The following is an 18,817-nucleotide window of genomic DNA, read 5'->3' as shown; positions in this document are numbered from 1 at the left end:
GCCAAGCGTCCACATCCCCGTACAACTTCTCCCGACGGGTGACGATGATCCGTATCACGGACCTCCCCAGAAGGAGAGCCGGACCTCGGCTTCTTGCGCGCCTCGTCAGGGACGTCCTGCTCATCTTGATGTTTTCTCTTCCCCCCTGATCGACGAGAGTTAGAGAGTGCTTGAAAATGATGGATTTGATTTTAAAAAGACAATCATTTCCAGGGTGTCTGCAGGTGTCAGAGTTTCTAAGACCGATTTGAATGCAATCTAAGACCGATTTTTTTTTGACAAAATCACCTCTCCCTTTTTCAATTAAGCATTGTGGGTAAGACTGTAGACATTGTGGAGGGTAGGTCTTTCGTAGAAGTAGGGTAGGTTACGAAGTAGATTACCCTGTTTTTCCCAAGTACAGCGAGTAGGTATGAAGGTGAGTATTAGGTTCAGGAGTAGGCTGAGCATTTTATCACATAATTGTTCAATCTGATGCAGAACGACTGATTTTGTCCAAAAGTAACTATGCGGATCAAAGACCTAATCAATACAAATTTAAAAATGTATTATACGGCTGACAGGACAGGACCCTCTTGAGATTTTTAATCTCAATTGGGCTTTATCTCCTGCTCAAACAACGGTTAAATAAATCAATAAAAATAAGAATATTTGTAGAACTGTATTAAAGATATTAAGATTTTTTTTTTTATGCCCTGCAGACACGCTGATTTCAGACTATACCTAGTGGAAAGTGATGACATATAATAGTTAATCGATAGCAAAAACTAGGGTTGAGTTGGGAGAAGTCAACTTTTTTCCCCAGAGTTGACGGAAGGAACAGGGAATCATCGACCACGCCACAGAAAGCCATGGAAACGAACCCGGTGATGACCGGTCTCCTACGTTTCCACCCGCCTTCCTCCGAAGTTCCTGGAACACTTTCCCGACTGGAAACGCGGGGTTGGACGCCCTGAGGTCCTCCAGGCTGACGGACAGCCGCTGCCTGCGCCCGGAGAACGCCGCTGCGTTTCTCGGCGGAGTTTCCCCGCACGGACTCTTGAGTGGCGACCGAGACTGCGGACGGCTTCTCCCCCCGGCAGTCATCTTGGTTTACTTTCGACCCCGCGTTACAGCCAGTGCGGTTTTGCAGCCCAGCGCGAAAACCGGCGCAGGTCTCACGTCGGACGTGAGGCTCTTCTCGGGACGTGGTGGCTGCAGGGTCGGTGCGCAACCGGCGCCATGCTCTGACTCCGATACAATTATGACATCACGCCGTGCGCGCTCCTTAGTCTTCCGTTGAACGTCGCCGTTGTTCCCCTCGAGTGTGTTTCGCATTTTAAACGCCACGATATTTAAAAAAACAAACAAAACAAAACGCAGCTCGTTTTACGTCAGGAACCGCGTCGTCTGATCCGCACGTTCTCCCCGGGATGCATTGCAGGCTGCAACTGTACATTGAACCCACCCTCTTGTCCTTTTTTTTTTTATTATTCAACGTCGAGCTTTTCAGATAAATACCATCTGAATAATGGTGCGTGAACCGCGTCATAGTAGTATCGAAGAGTTACGCGAACGTCGGAGGCTTTTTGTTAAATGAATGAAAACTTTTTTTATATATATATATATATTTAAATTGGTGTTACATTGATAACAGTCCGCTCGGAAACGCGGACGCCTGTCAACGGACGCTGTCGACTTCGGTTTGACCGCGAACTGGCGAAAGTATTTTGATGCTGTATGTGGAGATACCTCGCAAAGGGATCAGCACCATCTACCAGACAAGTGACCAAGTCCCTCTTATCTAAGTCAAGTCTCTTTTATTTCCCCAAGATACTGAATTCTTACCTGCAGTATAAGCTACTTAGAAGGAGAAAATAAATACGATTGGCCTCCCCAACGCCATTGGGCTATAGCAGAGGTTCCCAACCACCGCAATCCCTGTGGACCAGCTCCACGGGCAGCCGACAAGCTCAAATAAAAACAGTCGGAACCAGTCAGGCCCCCACCGCCCGACTGAACCAGAACCCTGAACCCCCCCTTGTCTGAACCAGGCCCCCGCTGACTGGTTCTTGCCCCCCCCCGTGCCACCTCATTTAAAGAATACTGGAATCGCCCCTGCCAGTCATGACAATGCCAGTTGTAATGTGAACATTGACAACGTTGAACATCTTCATGTTTTATATTCAGTATAATATTGAAGCTGAAAACATAAAATGAACACAAACAGGGAATTTGAGTCACCACATCTCAAGGTGAGTCTCAAGTCATTTATTTTGTCAAGTCAAGTTGCAAGTCATCCAAGCAGTGACTCGGGTCGTCGACTCAAGTCCCAATGACTCCAGTCCACATCTCCGCCATCTACTGCTTCATCAGTAGAGAGAGCTTTTTGGGCACCACAGGGGCGTTTGAGTGGCCTGGCACTGATGTCCATGGAGAAAAGGACGCTGCACCAAATGAAGACCTCCGACAGCTTCTAGGACAGGGCCATCACAGAGTTCACAAAGAAGGATTGAAGGATGAACTCATGGAAGGATGAGATGGCTGACACTGATTCATAAAATCCAATTCCACTTTGTCAAATGCCTTTTTAAAAGTCAGCAATATACAAGTCGTGACCTATTCTTTGTGCATGATGAACCTGGGACAAACAATTGCACCTAGAACACAGATCCAAAGGTTTCATTCTCAAAACCCTTGACGCGTCTGAGAATGGAACGTCCATTGGCAATGACGGGGGCAACGCTCTCACCCTTGACCATATTTAGATGTGCCACAGAGGCCTTCTAATGCCTCAGCATGTGGTTCTTTGTGTGGGCTAATCATTTAAAAAGTTTAATCAAATGGCTTATTACAATAAGCCTTTCAGCCATAAGACGATTCTAGACACTAAATTTTCCAAATCTCCTGCGACAGCAAGTTAAATCCTTTATCAGACTAAAACGCGGGCAGGCCTATTATGTCCTTCAAGGAAATAATTGCGTGGGCTGATGGGTGTTTCCTACATTTTATATAGCTCATAGATCTTATTTGAAAGTCAGTCGCATCTTATTTAACAATTTGCAAAACAAAATGATGAAAACTTGCTTCAGCAAAACATCCTATTTGTTCTTGAATAGATCATAGTAAGGCTGGTCCACAAATGCATGTTTAATGATCTGACCCCAAACTGAAAAAAAGCCTAAGCGCTTAGTTGGTCAACAGCAATATTTGTGCATCCTGCAACTGCATCCTGTGTACGATCACCATATCTACAGCAATTAATGCAACCTCATCCTCCAAGGTCAAATGTATTTTATTTTAAATATAAAAATCCCCATATCCAAAGTTTACAGATCACAAATTTCAAACAGGATGTTTTGACCACAGTGGTGAAGTGATTGCATTTTTGGACAACTAATGACAGAGGGCGCGGGAATGTTTGAAAATTAAAAAGTCGGTCATCAGTTGGTGTGTGTGTGTACACAATTAAACATTAACTATAGCTCTTGAATCTCGGTTGTTATGAACCAACTAAAGATACAGGATGCTAAACAAAAACACAGTGAATGTAATGCAGACTGATGAAAATCATCCCCACTTTGGCATTAACTAACAGGATAGAGCTGGAGCTCGAACCCAACGAACAGCATATTGCTTTGAAGGGATTTTTTATATATATATATATATATATATATATATATATATATATATATATATATATATATATATATATATATATATATATATATATATATATATATAAAAAAATGGTACTTATTGGATACAAGATGGGGAACAGCTGGATATTTGACAAATATTACAATGTGTACAAGGTTTTTGTAAAGCATCCTCTACTAAACACAGGCCTCTGTATCCCCCCCCCGCCCAAAAAATGTAAAGTAACACATAACAGGTTCCAGCATTTATTGTGAAATGTCCTGCTGCTGTTGTGTATTTGATACTATCAAGTCTACATAAGATTTTGCGCTGCTGGTTGTTGTAGGAAATCTTACAAAAACAAAAAAAAAACAGCTTCAGTAAAGTATCTCATATTTGTTTCTCCATGAGACGATATCGATATACGAGGCCACAGGCTAATGGACTACGAGTCCTAGCAATCGGAACCAAGCCCTGTAGCAGGACTTTCTATTCCAGAACCCAAATTATACATCCTCGTCTCCTAGGATTCAATGGTTAAAAAAAAAATAAAAAATACAAAATAAAATCCATTAGCACGTTGGGACTGGTAATGGGCCCCTCGACCCTTTTTAAAATCATCTGTAGTTCAAGAAAACACAACTTGCAGGCTTCATATACTTCATTCAAGTATAACCACTTCAGCCATTACAACGTTACCCTTCAAGGTAATGTCACTCAAGACCACTGGAAAAGTATTCACACTGGAAAAAGAAGGTCGAGAATGTTCCAGAGTCGAGCGACTGTGGCTGACATTATACGTAGCGTAGAGAATCAGAAATTGCATTTTCAAATTGACGATTCCCTAAATACAAATACCAAGTGCTAAAGGTAATCAGCTAAAAAAGGATAACAAGAGCCCACAAGGTTATTGTGTACGTGTACAAATAAACAAAAGTGACAATGTTATCATTATGCAGTTTTTTTAGTTTTTTTTGTTTTGTTTTTTTTAGTTTTTTTTTAACTGTAGTTCCGATACAGTTGTCGGGCACAAGGACGAGCTGGAAGCCGCCGTGCTGCATGACACACTTCTCCGTCTGTTCACACAATCTCAGCCAGAACGCTTCAGTGGCTTCTGTAAAACAACAAATATGCATAATAAGTTGGTTTGGGCTTATATTACACAGTCTTTAAAACGCCTGATCGGTGTGTGTGTGTGTGTGTGTTGTTGGTAACTGTTCATATTTGGTTCAGTTCTCAAGTCCCTACGAAAAACTTGTTTTACACGTTGTATTCTGGTCTGCTTTCGGTCAGATCCTCCTCCTCTTCTCCAGTCCTCCCACTAAGCACCAAGGTGTCGGTTAAACGGTCATTTAAAAACAAAACAAATAAAGACAAAAATCTTCAGACGATGTCCATCATCCATAGGTCCGTCTATCATCACTCCATCACAACGCTTTTTGTCCTCTTGCCGTGCTTGCCTACACTGGAGGGGATGGCCATGCCGTTGCAGGCTCCGGCTGCCCCCAGAGTCTGCGCCGCGCCCTCTCCCGCCTCGGGCAGCGCCTCCCGGATCTGTCGCAGGCGGGCCATGGCCCGGTCGATGGTCGCCAGGCTCACCAGATTGAAGTCGTGCATGCTGACCAGGTGCAGCAAGAAGTTGCGGCAGAGGTTGAGGCGCGCGATGTGGGTGCCCCAGTTCTCCACGAACAGCATGCTGGCCTGGTTCATCTGGTTGTCCGCGATGAAGCTGTGTGGGGAAGAGGACAGGAGCAGAGGAACTTCAGTTTAATTCATCTTACACGACTGTACTCCTCAAGCAGGAGGATAGAGGAAACAAGATCCAGTAGATTTAAGCCCAAAATCATTTGTTTCCACATTCCCCTACATCCCAGTAATAACATAAGGGTTTCAGGGCTTAGCCAAGTCTAAGATAATATTATTTGAATATTTCTTTACTCCCTGATAACTTTGTCGTCTAGAAATGGTAAGATTGCCCGTTCGCTTTCCGGCTCCTCCTGGTAGAGTGCTGAAGCGGCCTTAAGCAAGACACTCATTCCCTAACTATCACCTGATGAGCTTTGCATGTCTGCCTTATCCGTGTATGAATAATCATTTTGAACAGAAGCGTTTGACATAATCTAACTTCAGTTTATAGTACATTTTATTTTATAAAATGATCTTAAATCTTTATGTATTGTCACAAAAATAAATGGGCACATCCCTCATGATTCACAACTTTGACGCTGTTGGAAAGGTTGAATTGAAGTTGAAGCGTCTTGATTCTGAAGAACACACTCCAGGTCAGCAGGCGGCTCATCACGGCCACGTCATGGGCCGTCTATTCTGAAGCGCGGGGAATTCCTCCGTACATTCCTACGCAGGCCTAAATCAACACATCGGTCAAGACAAGACCATGGCTGGTACGTACCCCTGTTTCATCACGTGCAGGTTCCAAAGCTTCATCACCTCCTTCTCACCCTCGTTGACGTCCGTGAACTCCTCTAGTTGCTGAGTGGAGGAACATTCCCAAGTCAGAAAAATAAATGACATTCCGTGGAGAGGCACGTATGATGTAAGAAAGGCTGGTTAACCAAACTAGAGCACGGATACAAACCAAGAACCCTGTTCATTCTCGTTACCGTGGCGGTCTTTTCTCTGAGCCACTCGGGGTCCCTCTCGTCCTCACTGTCGATGTCCATTTCCTGCGGCCTGAGCGGCATGCAGCTGTCACTGTGGAAGTAGAGGCGGTTGTGGCCGCTGACGTAGGTCCGTTGCTGCTCCAGCTCGCCATCCTCCGACTCCAGGAACTCTGACAGGCTGGGCTTGGTCCTCTTGGGCCTGGAGGGGTGAAGGGTCGCAGAGCAAAGCATTGACGTGGGCGTGTTGTTTCCCCGCCCATCGGACGGACTTGGAGAAACGAGCGTTTCACTGGACTGAACCGCGAATCGGACTCGCAACGCAATGACACTTCAATGGAGCGGGATTGTTAAATTGTAGCTGAGTCCTTGTGTGGAAATGCGGCATTCCGACTTGTGTACTCATGCACCAAAACAATGGAGCTTAAACAGGGAGAATTCCCCCCACCTGTTCAACAACAGGGCTGAGGCGGTCATGACGTTTTTTTTTCTGCCAATCGACCATCACCCATCAGTATTATAGTCTCGTCAGCAAGTACAATATAAAAAAACGAACTTTTCTTTAAAACAGAACAAAGATTTAACATTTTCCAAACGTTTTGGAATAAATGAAATAAAATGTTTATTTTTGTCTGTTAAGGGCGTCTTTCCGACTGCGACGGTTGAATTAAGTCAAACAAAATTAAAAAGCCTTTAACATTCTCAGGTATTAAATGTGAAACAATAACATTTAAGGATGGATGGACAGCATTGCCTGAAGGGATTAGGCCAAAATACACTTTCTGGGACTGTCCCTGTTAAATAAACAAAATATATACTGTATATATTTTTTGTGTGTCAATGAGCACCAATCGCACAATTATGAAATAACCGGCCCAGCCCTAATCATCAGGGTAAATTCAACTCCCACTGAGGACTGTGACTTTCTTCTCAAAAGTAATAAGCAAAAACCCATTATTTTGGCCAATCACACAAATGTATTAACTGCACTTGAGACATTGTTACATTCATTTGTTGTATTTTGCCCATTCAAAGTTAACATTGGTAGCAATGCCTACCCTTTTTGTCTTTGTGGGTAGTACACACACACACACACACACACACACACACACACACACACACACACACACACACACACACACACACACACACACACACACACACACACACACACACTCCTGTGAAGACACCCAGAGTCTGGGCGGGGCGGCGAGGCTTTACCTGCACACCAGAATGTGGGTAACGGCCGTCCTCTTGACGGGACCGTTGCGGCTGAAAGCGAAGCCGGGCTGGCTGTGGATGTCCTGAGGGTTGCCCACGTAGGAGCCATCGTAGCACTCATTGATGGACACATCTATCCGTGCCCCTTTAGGGTGAGGCTGCGGGGAGAAAAAAAAAAAAAAAAAAAAAAAAAAAATATATATATATATATATATATATATATATATATATATATATATATATATATCATCAACACCACTCACGTCAAACAGTTTTGTACTTCAGTGCTTGTACCTAATTTACACACAAGATTCTGAAGTGGACCTTGACCTAAACTAAGTAGCAACGCCCAAAGTTTGGCAGCGAGGCTCTAAGTTCTGCACTGAAAACTAAATCTTCATAATTGAAACATGTTGATTTAGATATTGATTACAATCACTGACAAAAATAACCCTGTTTATAGAGTTTGAACAGGGAAATTTTTTCAATTAGCTAAATGGACAGATACCTCGCATCCAACACTGTTTCAGTCATGTAGAAGCTTTTTTTTTTTAATTTTTATTTTTTTTTAAATCAACTCCAACTTATGCCATTTTCACACCGAAAGTGGTGGGTGGACCCGTGTTAACCCGCTGAAAGTAGGCGATTGACACCTTTTCTATTGCCAGGAGAAATGCTGTTTTTTCCTGGTGCCCAATGTCAGGAACACGCCAGAAAAAGGGCGTGTCATGGTTCCAGTGGGATTGGGGAACAGTAGAGGAGTACAGAAGGGGAGACCGCAACGTAAACAAACAAAGTGTCCGGAACTTCAACAGTTCAACTTCGCATCGCACCGGTAAAGGGGCTAAAATTAGGGAGTCGACCCGGGTGTCCTGTTCACATCAGAGCTGATCGGAGGTGGAGCTGATCAAAACCTGGGTCTATTGCAGGGTCATTTGTCCTGGGTTTATCCTTTCCCACTAGGGCCAAATTCTGATTGTAAGCGGGTGTTACCGAGTTTTTGGTGCAGTGGGAAAGGAGTATTAGAGTGATGACGTAAAACCAACAGTGTTTGAGTCAAAAAGTAGAAAGGAAAAAAACAAACAAAAAAATACCAAACAGCCATGTTGCGTTCTTTTCCAGTTAAACATTCTAGAGGCACTCAAGATGTCACTTGACTACATCATCTAGAACACTATCTCTTGAGTCTTGTTGTGCCAGTTAAAAGACAAAGCCTCCCACACCTTCTCCTCCACGCGCTGATAGAGAGACACACAATGGGAGTGTGTCTTAGCAGCATAATGCACCACCACCATCCTGGAGGCATCAGATCTAAGAGCACTGTATGTGGAAATGTGTTGTAGAGCTGAGCTGAACGTGCCTAGACGAGAGGCCCCCAACACTGCCAACAAGGGCAGCTGCTCACACAAAGCCTCCCAGCAACTCAAGGACAGTTTGAACTTTATCTAGTGCTACTGTTATTAAAACACACAGCCTGTGTGTGTTCCATGTGCAGAACACACACTGCAGAGAGAACACACACACACACAGGCTTTTAAAGCAAATGATACGACGTCAACTTGCATGATTAGAAGGAGGGACTCAGTGGCTATAACAGCAACAGAAGGTGGCACCAGGTTGGCGCTCTCCATCTTAAATTTACGGCTGGACGACATGGTTAAAAATGTTATCACAATGTTTTTTTTGTTTTTTAATATTTAATCGATCTCGATAATTATCGTGATATATATTAAAAGCAACACTTTTTTTTTTTCACCTTATAGTAACAGCTACAAAATAATTTTGATGGTACACTGACTATGTGTACTGTAATATGGAGAATGGCACCTCTTTCATTCCCAGCCACCCCCAAACGCCTATAACTTTGGTGTTTGGGTACGAAACTGCGGGAAAATCGCGTTGTGCTTTACTGTGCTACGTCACTTCCTTCATGTTTTGCTTCAGTAATGACCGTTTTGCCTTGTAAAATTAATTGTAACAAACGATAAATTATAAACTTGCCGGTCAAAATGCTTATACAAAACTGCCCGACGGCATAGATGAGGGCCAGTGGCGTCGCCCGGCTTTACGTTGAACACTGAATAAAAACAATAAATATGTGGGGGGGGGGGGGGGGGAGGAGGAGAAGAAAAAAAAATAAAAAAATAAAAAAATAAAATAATATATATATATATATATATATATATATATATATATATATATATATATATATATATATATATATATATATGCATTTAAATATGTAATATAAGTATTATTGTCACCCGAGAACAGTCCAAAAAGTTCCTGAATCTGCACCCTGTGATTATATGCGTGGACGTTTGGAGCGGACCGAGGGATCCTCTCCGACTGTGTCAGACCAGATGTCACTGAAAATCGCAGATACTTTCTTTAATCGCTTTCTTTACGGGGGGTGGGGGGTGCTGGGCTCAGGATAGGAGGATGCCTAGTTTGAATTCCTGTTGGTGTTTGAGGAAGACCCGCTGAGTCAGCTCCACGGGGCCTCATCCCTGCTGTGCGCTGCCCGGCCAGAGAGCGCTGCAGCCGGGGAGAGTGCGGAGGAAGCCCCGGCGCGCCTAGAGCCCCAACACTGGTCGTGTCACATGTTTGTTTCTCTGCTGTGCGGTTGGCTGTTTGGGTTGTGTCTTTGTAGGTAGAGGAAGGAGGACCCAAAAAATTATACTGAAAATAAATCTCATCAATTTATCATTATTATCGTGGAAAGATGCTATTGTCAAAATTATCCCGATTGTTTTATCGCCCAGCCCTACTTAAATTTCAGACCACCCCCTCCAAAAAAATATGATAATAATCCCAGTAAGGTGTCAGTGCACAGTGAAACTTGGCATGAAAATGATTCTGATGAGCATCTGCTACCATGTCAGTGTCACAGTCCTTTCTGGATTGTCTGAGCAAGCATTTCAACAATGACATATTGGCATTATAGGCTGCGTTCAAGTTCTTGCAACATTTTGGTCAGTAGGTTATGGTTTCAATTCAAGTTTAAATTAAATCATTTGTTGAAATTAGGGTAAGATTTAAAGAATTTAGATGAGCGACATGATCCAATTATTTCATTAGAAGCCCAACGGTTACAGTGAGGCAAAAAAGTATTTAATCAGCCACCAATTGTGCAAGTTCTCCCACTTAAATAGATGAGAGAGGGCTGTAATTTTCATCATAGGTAAACCTCAACTATGAGAGACAGAATGGGGGGAAAGAATCCAGGAAATCACATTGTAGGATTTTTAATGAATTAATTGGTAAATTCCTCGGTAAAATAAGTATTTGGTCACCTACAAACAAGCAAGATTTCTGGCTTTCACAGACCTGTAACTTTTCCTTTAAGAGGCTCCTCTGTCCTCCACTCCTTACCTGTATTAATGACACCTGTTTGAACTCTTTATCAGTATAAAACACACCTGTCCACAACCTCAAACAGTCACACTCCAAACTCCACTATGGCCAAGATCAAAGAGCTGTCAAAGGACACCAGAAACAAAATTGTAGACCTGCACCAGGCTGGGAAGACTGAATCTGCAATAGGTAGAAAATGGAAGACATACAAGACCACTGAAAATCTCCCTCGATCTGGGGCTCCACGCAAGTTCTCACCCCGTGGGGTCAAAATGATCACAAGAAGGGTGAGCAAACATCCCAGAACCACATGGGGGGAACCTAGTGAATGACCTGCAGAGAGCTGGGATCAAAGTAACAAAGGCTACCATCAGTAACACACTACACCGCCAGGGACTCAAATCCTGCAGTGCCAGACGTGTCCCCCTGCTTAAGCCAGTACATGTCCAGGCCCGTCTGAAGTTTGCTAGAGAGCATTTGGATGATCCAGAAGAGGATTGGGAGAATGTCATATGGTCAGATGAAACCAAAATAGAACTTTTTGGTAAAAACTCAACTTGTCGTGTTTGGAGGAGAAAGAAAGCTGAGTTGCAGCCAAAGAACACCATACCTACTGTGAAGCATGGGGGTGGAAACATCATGCTTTGAGGCTGTTTTTCTGCAAAGGGACCAGGACGACTGATCCGTGTAAAGGAAAGAATGAATGGGGCCATGTATCGTGAGATTTTGAGTGAAAACCTCTTTCCATCAGCAAGGGCAGTGAAGATGAAACGTGGCTGGGTCTTTCAGCACGACAATGATCCCAAACACACCGCCCGGGCAACGAAGGAGTGGCTTCGTAAGAAGCATTTCAAGGTCCTGGAGTGGCCTAGCCAGTCTCCGGATCTCAACCCCATAGAAAATCTTTGGAGGGAGTTGAAAGTCTGTGTTGCCCAGCGACAGCCCCAAAACATCACTGCTCTAGAGGAGATCTGCATGGAGGAATGGGCCAAAATACCAGCAACAGTGTGGGAAAACCTTGTGAAGACTTACAGAAAACGTTTGACCTCTGTCATTGCAAACAAAGGGTATATAAGAAAGTATTGAGATGAACTTTTGTTATTGACCAAATACTTATTTTCCACCATAATTTGCAAATAAATTCTTTAAAAATCAGACAGTGATTTTCAGGATTTTTTTTCTCATTTTGTCTCTCATTGTTGAGGTGTACCTATGATGAAAATAACAGGCCTCTCTCATCTTTATGTGGGAGAACTTGCACAATTGGTGGCTGACTAAATACTTTTTTGCCCCACTGTAATAGACGGGTGCAAACGGAGACGTTCACCGTTTCACACTTTTCCTCAGCCATTGAGGATTGTAAAGTGTAGACACCATGAGCGCCAAAGGATCAGTAATAACAGTAGTTTGAATAAATGTATCAAATGTGGAAAGAAAGCAATTTCCTCACCACGTAGTTGAAGATGAAGCGGCAGTGGGAGAGTTTGAGGTGCTTGAGAAGACTGTACAGCCTCCGGCAGTTGAGGGTGCACCAGGGGCAGTGGAGGTCGTCCCTCGCCTCAGTCTGCTGCCGTGTGTTGTTGTTGTACAGGAACTGGAAGGGGACGCGTGACAAAAAGTTAGTACCGACTTAGGCTTAGGTAGAAGTAGGATTTACTTTGACGCAAGATATCAAAATATGATTTAGGGATTGTAGGTGTGTCAAATTTTGACACAAAGGGTTAAAGGTAAAATACTTTTCTTATCTAACCAGAGAATGTCTGAACAATTTAAAAAGCGGGTGGAAAGGGCACCAGTCTGTCATATTATCACAACTGTTTGAGTGAAATCATTAGCTTTCCAGCCATTTGGATTTAAGATGCTAAATATTTAAAATAAAGTCAACTAAATACTTCTAACCAAGGTTCCTTCTGACATTACAAAATGAAATTCAAAGGCTTTCAAGTGCTTTCTTATGCACTATTTTTTTTTTATTTTCAAGGACTTTGTGCAACACAAATCAAATCAGTTTTCAATGTGATCTTGTGATGTGCGTAAATTTAATACAATCTTAATCTCATTGTTATCTACTATTATATACATCTATTTCCAACCACGCTGGATCAAATGCACATTTCTCTGGCATAATCTACGTTAGGAAAACAGGGGTTTTTTTTTTTTGTTTTTTTTTAAAGGACTTTTCACTTCAGTGCAAAAAAGTTATTTCAAGGTATTCCAGTACTTCCACTTTGTGCTTAGAAATTTAAGCACTTCAGGTAGCTCAAGGACCTGGTAAGAACCCTGTATAGCATACTGAGGGATGGTCATTTTCCATATTGAAATGAAGGCAGACCCGCTGTCATACCTGGTAAAATATACGCAGCTTTTGTCGCGGCTCACACTGAACCTGCTCTCTCCTCGTCTGGACGTCTGTGGTCACAGAGTCCTTCACTGCTGACAACCGGGAAATGGGAGAAATTAAGCTTAAGCAGACTCACAAGTTTGACAAACAAACCAACACGACTCTTAGAATCAAACACATGGCAAACATTTGAAAACACGTCAGCTAAAAACCGGTTGAGCGCTTTTAAGTGGGTGCATATTGCTCCTAACCCGATCAGCCCACGCAGATGTCTGCTCGTGGGAGAAACTTTCAACAATAGAGCACTGGCAGCATTTTTCCACAAGTACTTTAAACTGGTTGTCACAAAGAACAGCATGTCCCCCTGCTACAATACATGTGGTAGTGTTTTAATTTAATTACATTGACACAAACAAAGAAAAACCTGACCCCATGTCAAACATTTTCCTTTTCAGATAAAAGACCAATAGGACAACTTGGCACGCTGGTCATCCTGGTGTCTATCAACAATTTTTATCTCCTTCCACTCGTTTTCAAAGCGGTTTCTTCACATAATGCTTTCTGATTTTCAGACTTTGAGCAGAGCTCCAACTCTTCCCGATATTGACACAACAAGGAACCTACCCAGTGGGGCCACTCTGTGGTTGCTGGTCCTGGTCTCCATGGGGCTGGAGCCGTCTGAGTTGCGGGTGGCCAGGGGTTTGGCCACGGGTGCCGTGGACTTGTCGCTGGCGTCGCCCGTCCAGCGCAGCGTGAACTGCAGCGTCGGTCCCTGAGAGAACGACTCAAACGGTGGCAACCTCTGCGAGGAAACATGGTGGTGGAGTTTCGTCGGAGAGGTACAAAGGGAACAGCTACGGTCACTAATAAAGCGGGGCATTGATTTTAGATAACAGCTTTAAGGTCAATTTCAAGATGTCTGAACTGAACCAAAGCAAGAGAGAAAGGGAGAAAGCCAGTTTCAGAATGACCTGGAAACAGGGTTTACGGTGATTTATTTCTTCTTTTTGTGGATTTTTTTTAAGACGAGGAGAAAACCCCCGGACGCAGTTAAAGCGATGCTGTGGAATACCAGTTCCGAGTATTACAGATCATTAAATTAGCAAAATAAAAGGACAAAAATCGCCCCAAATAAAACGCCAATATATTCGTCCAATCTCCCAATCCTATCATACCTAAAGCGACACCAAACCAATTGGCATGATCAATAATGGAGTCAAAGTGGACGTAGCGACTCAACATAACGTTTTGGAGGTGGAGGATTTTTGTATATAGATAAGACTTGTCATCAAAAGGCTGTAGTCCGCCAGCCACAGAGAAACAGACAAGTGAAGAAATTCGTATTTCATGGTAAGTGGGTGTGCCAGAGTGGATTAAAAGGAGTCGCTTTAGGGAAAAGTTTGTTTTGACGAGCGCTTGAAATTCTGAACTTCTAGCGCCACAATCCATTTGTCAACATTTGTCAAGTATGGCTATGCCTGGAATGGAAATGCTACAGCAGAACTGGCGTAAATTATTTTTAATTTTTTCAAAGTTCAAAAATGCTGAAAACACCAACAGTGCACACACACCTTGCCGTCCAGAATGGTCTCCCACGTGGCTCGCTTCTTACTGACGGGGTTGTCCTCCATCCCCTGCATGGAGACCTCATACTCGCCATCGAGCAACTGCAATCTCCTGCGGAACACGGATCAAGAGAGGGTTTACACGGTTCATAGAGGACTCACATTTAAATCGCCCTTTAACCGAGGAAAAAAATAAAAAATAAAAATAAAAAAGACTCTTCTCCGGCCCCCTACCTGTTTTTGTCAAAGACCGTCATCTGTGCGACGAAGGTCTCCGCAGCCTCACCATCGTCTCTGTGGGAGGAGCTTCTCTTCTTCCTGCTCGGCGTCTCAATCACATCTGCACAAAGAAGTCAGTTCAAATTGAAAATATATTCACCCGCGGCACCCGTGCTACTTGGACCACCATGCTCAAATTTGAGTCAAACAAGACAAACATCGACTGTGGCGTTCCCAAGGAAGTTCCCAAAAGGCCGAGCGTGTTGGAGTCTAAATAAAGACCTGGCGCTCCATCTGACTTGGCTCCGTTTCTCTACTGTACCCCTGCCACTAGCTGCGTCTCCGACCATGTTCCGATCCCATTATCGCCTACCACTTCAGAGGAGCATCATCTGAGTTCCCAATGTGAAAACACAAACCAACAACTGAGGGAACCAATACTCATAGTCCTCAGTAGATAGATGATTTGCATACCAATGTTCTCATTGGCCTCGCCGTTGACCAGGCCGTTGGCGTCCCTCCTCCCTGTGCGTGACACCCTGAACAGGAGCGAGTAGGACTTGACCATGTGGCTGTTGCTGGGCTCAAACTCGTTGCTGGAGACCAGTAGAGACGGGTAGGAGCCGAGCTTGGTTTGGCTGCCGTCGGGATTCAAAGGCACCTGCTTTTTACCTGTAGGCACTTGCTTGATCGGGCAGCTGACATCCTGGTAGAGGTGGATTTGCATTACAATACGCTCTGGCGAGTGCCGTTTGAGGGTTTATGTTCAGTGCACGAAATCTACTCATAATCATCAAAAACACAGACTTAAACATTATCTGGATATGATAAAAGATGAGGGTAATGTTTTACTTCACCTTGCGTTTTTTATGGCAGACTTTGACTAGTAGCACCTCTAATGACACAGAGTTTTGCTCATTTTCGGAATTTAGAGATGGCTTTTCTGTGAGGTAGCAAAAGGTTTGGTTAAAAAATGATAAGCAATGTTTCTTCCTTCACTTCTGAAACAAAAAGAGAGAAAAAAAAAGGCTTACCATCCTTATGGAAGAACCCGGTGAAAGTTAGCTGCAGATGTGAAGATAAGCTGAAGAATGAAGGGGAAACAGGTTCAGTTAGATTCAAAAGACAAAATACTTCATCATCCGAGACAGGAAAGGTGATTGGAACCAAGCAAAACATTTTAAAATTACATGCAACGACTTTAAAAACAGAATACGTCATTGTCGTATTGGAATGGGCTTAAACAACTAATGTCAGTATTTAAGGATGAACATGAACAAGTTATAGTAAAAAAAAACATTTTAATAAATGATTGTGTTACCTTTGAGATTCCTGCTCTCCCTTCATCTTTTCCACCCTCTGCAACATGTCGCCCACCTTGAATGTTTTCCTGCAACGACGAGTCAAGAAATTAAATCCTTTAAATCTTATAAAAAGGTTACAAGTGAAAACTCAGTACTTTGTATACAAAGTCATTTCCCCCATTTGAAAAAAAACATTTTAAAAAGATGATTGAAACTGTACCTTTTGGCATTTGTGCGAGTGTTTCTATGAGACATGAAGGTGAGCGTCCTGTGCAAGAATATGGGCTAAAAAAGAACAAAACAAAAACATCACTTTCACTGAGTCGCCTGATCAATAAATGCCGATGATTAAACTATGAATTATTTTACTTACAGCTATCAGGTTCCTTGTGCGGAGAAATCTGTATATCTGAGTTGGCTCTGAATTCAAAAACAATACATAAGTTCATATGCAGCTATTAACCTGCAGAGATGCTTTGTACGCAAAACAAATGTTTTTTAGCCATTACCCAAGTTATTCTATAATAATATCATTAACACTAAGTTTCTTCCCTCCATGCCAGTGGGGCTCACAAAAAGTCTCTCTCACACACACACACACACACACGACTCAAAATTCCTGTAAATGAAAATGTACTCGTCCATTGAGAATAGTTCAGTCTTGTACATGAGTGTACAACCACGTGTTGTCAGTGTCAAAACATCCATCTGAGAAATTGGGCCAAATTACAAACACATCACACTGCAGGCCAAGTCTTGGGGAAAAACTTTCTGTAGTGAAAGTGAAACCCTAGGGTTGTGGTGATCGCCACCCAAGAAAAGAGTCATTTGGTTGACTCTTTTATTGGGTGGCAATCTATAGTCTATAAAGTATGAGTGTATATAAATACACACACACACACACGGATATATGTGGTACTGTACGTGGTACTAAGCTGTTAGAAGGACAGACTGGAGCAGTGATGGTTCTGCCATCAGAGGCCTGTCACCCATAGGGAGAAGCAGAGAAAGGCTCCACGTCGGAGGAAACCCTCATCGGCACATCTGATATAAACTGGGCCTCGAACGGCCCATTATGAATAAATAAACAAATGACTGGTTGATCTTACTCTCGAAGGCCTGCAAGAAGAGCTCATGGTCGGCCTGGATCTGCTCCATCTTGGGCTTCTTCACGGAGCTCATCGTGACCGAGGATGAGGCAGGATGCACGGCGCCACTCATACTAGGACCTGAGAGCTGCGGAAGACGACAGAAAAAAAACTAGGATGTGGTAACACGGTCGCAAGTTCGCCTCGCAAGTTATGGCTTGGCTCGCGTTAGCAGCCGTTAGCTACACCAGCTAAAAGCCACAATGCTAACTTACACGTTAGCCGGCGTAGCTAACTAGCGCCTCGTTTTTTTTTGTTTTTTTTTTGATAACGCCGAGTGCCGCTTCACAAACGTGGAGCTACGCGCACTGCGCACGGAAAATTAAATGGATCAGCCACCGACCCCGGCTGGCGGCATCAGTTCGCCCCGGCCGCCTGAGCTGTAGCCTCGGCCGGCGGACTCACCAGCGGCAGCCCATGGAAGTGAAGAGGCGAGAGGGAGATGCTAGGCTAGCTAGCCACGCTAGCATCACTGGCTAACCCTAAAAATAAGATAAATACATTCAAAACGAAAGAAAAAGCCCCCAATGTGCCTGAGTTGTGACGGGGCTCCGCCGCCGCCACACGCTGCTTGTCAGCCTGTTTGCTTCTAAACGTATTGACTCGTTTCTCGCTTTTCTTTGCCTGTTTGGTTTTTTCCTCCGATTTTCGTACTGGACAGCGGCGCATTGGCCGCCGCTCGGCCAATGGGAGACGAGCTGAGGCCTCCGCGCCTCGTGATTGGCCGGCGAGAACTGTGAATGACACGCGACCCGCGCTCGCGCTGCCTGCGATTTTGCGGGAACCCGGGCGCGCGCCGCTCGAGCGGCGGGAGGTTCGATCCTCGCACTCGACTCGGTCCTCGGCGACTCACTCCACACAGCAAGACTCGTTTTTCTTTTCCGTCATTTTATTCGGTCAAACTAATTTATTTAAGGCTGGAGAATGCGGATTTGTCCTTCCCAAAGACGAGGCACATTCCCTCGCTCTCAACGTGCGGATCACGAAAAGACATTTTCTGTAAAAATATTCATTTTGGGTGGAATGCAAAGTGTAAATCAGTGAGAAATTGTGTCGAATGCCCTTTTCCCCCCCTCGTTGCTTTCCTCCTCGGTGATCGCGTTCGGTCTCGAGTCAAACTCCCTCTCTCCCGAATGGAAACTCGAGGAGTTTGTTTGTTTCTCCTTCCGTTCGTCGGTGTCCGTGCTGCTGCGGCTTGCGAAGCGACAGATTTAAAAAAACGACATCCAACTCTTTCGCCCGGGTGACTCCCGATCCGGTTCAAATATATCCATTCTTTGCTGCGAGCGAATCGTTCGCGGGGTCTCGCGTCAGTCCTTTCGTTTGGTCTTTATTTTATTTCCATTTATTTTTTTAATGATTAAAAATGATTATTTGTTAATGGTTATTTTATTTTTGAACAAAGTTTGACTATTTTATGTTTTAT

The 18,817-nt window shown here is 43.7% G+C and overlaps 1 protein-coding gene across 2 annotated transcripts; it reads right to left on the bottom strand.

Moving 5' to 3' along the window:
• Positions 1 to 3,827: 3,827 nt before the first annotated feature.
• Positions 3,828 to 18,005, bottom strand: suz12b (SUZ12 polycomb repressive complex 2 subunit b). Of its 2 annotated transcripts, none has more exons than XM_079998377.1 (17): positions 17,797 to 18,005; positions 17,353 to 17,479; positions 16,617 to 16,663; positions 16,464 to 16,528; positions 16,261 to 16,329; positions 15,974 to 16,023; positions 15,797 to 15,882; positions 15,414 to 15,645; positions 14,955 to 15,060; positions 14,727 to 14,832; positions 13,780 to 13,957; positions 13,159 to 13,247; positions 12,265 to 12,408; positions 7,458 to 7,615; positions 6,240 to 6,438; positions 6,029 to 6,108; positions 3,828 to 5,347 (listed from the first exon to the last, which is right to left on the bottom strand). In XM_079998377.1, exons 2-17 carry the CDS (start codon positions 17,462 to 17,464, stop codon positions 5,038 to 5,040), a joined length of 2,031 nt encoding a protein of 676 aa, XP_079854503.1. In that variant the 5' UTR covers positions 17,465 to 17,479; positions 17,797 to 18,005; the 3' UTR covers positions 3,828 to 5,037. The 2 variants fall into 2 exon arrangements, with proteins under 2 accessions (XP_079854503.1, XP_079854504.1); XM_079998378.1 differs by having other exon boundaries at positions 13,159 to 13,244.
• Positions 18,006 to 18,817: the final 812 nt, after the last annotated feature.

The sequence above is a fragment of the Zeus faber genome (genome assembly GCF_960531495.2).
Source record: "Zeus faber genome assembly, chromosome: 4".
In the NCBI taxonomy this organism is placed as follows: domain Eukaryota; kingdom Metazoa; phylum Chordata; class Actinopteri; order Zeiformes; family Zeidae; genus Zeus; species Zeus faber.
The sequence above is the reverse complement of the archived record's forward strand: the minus strand, read 5'-3'. Positions and strand labels throughout refer to the sequence as shown.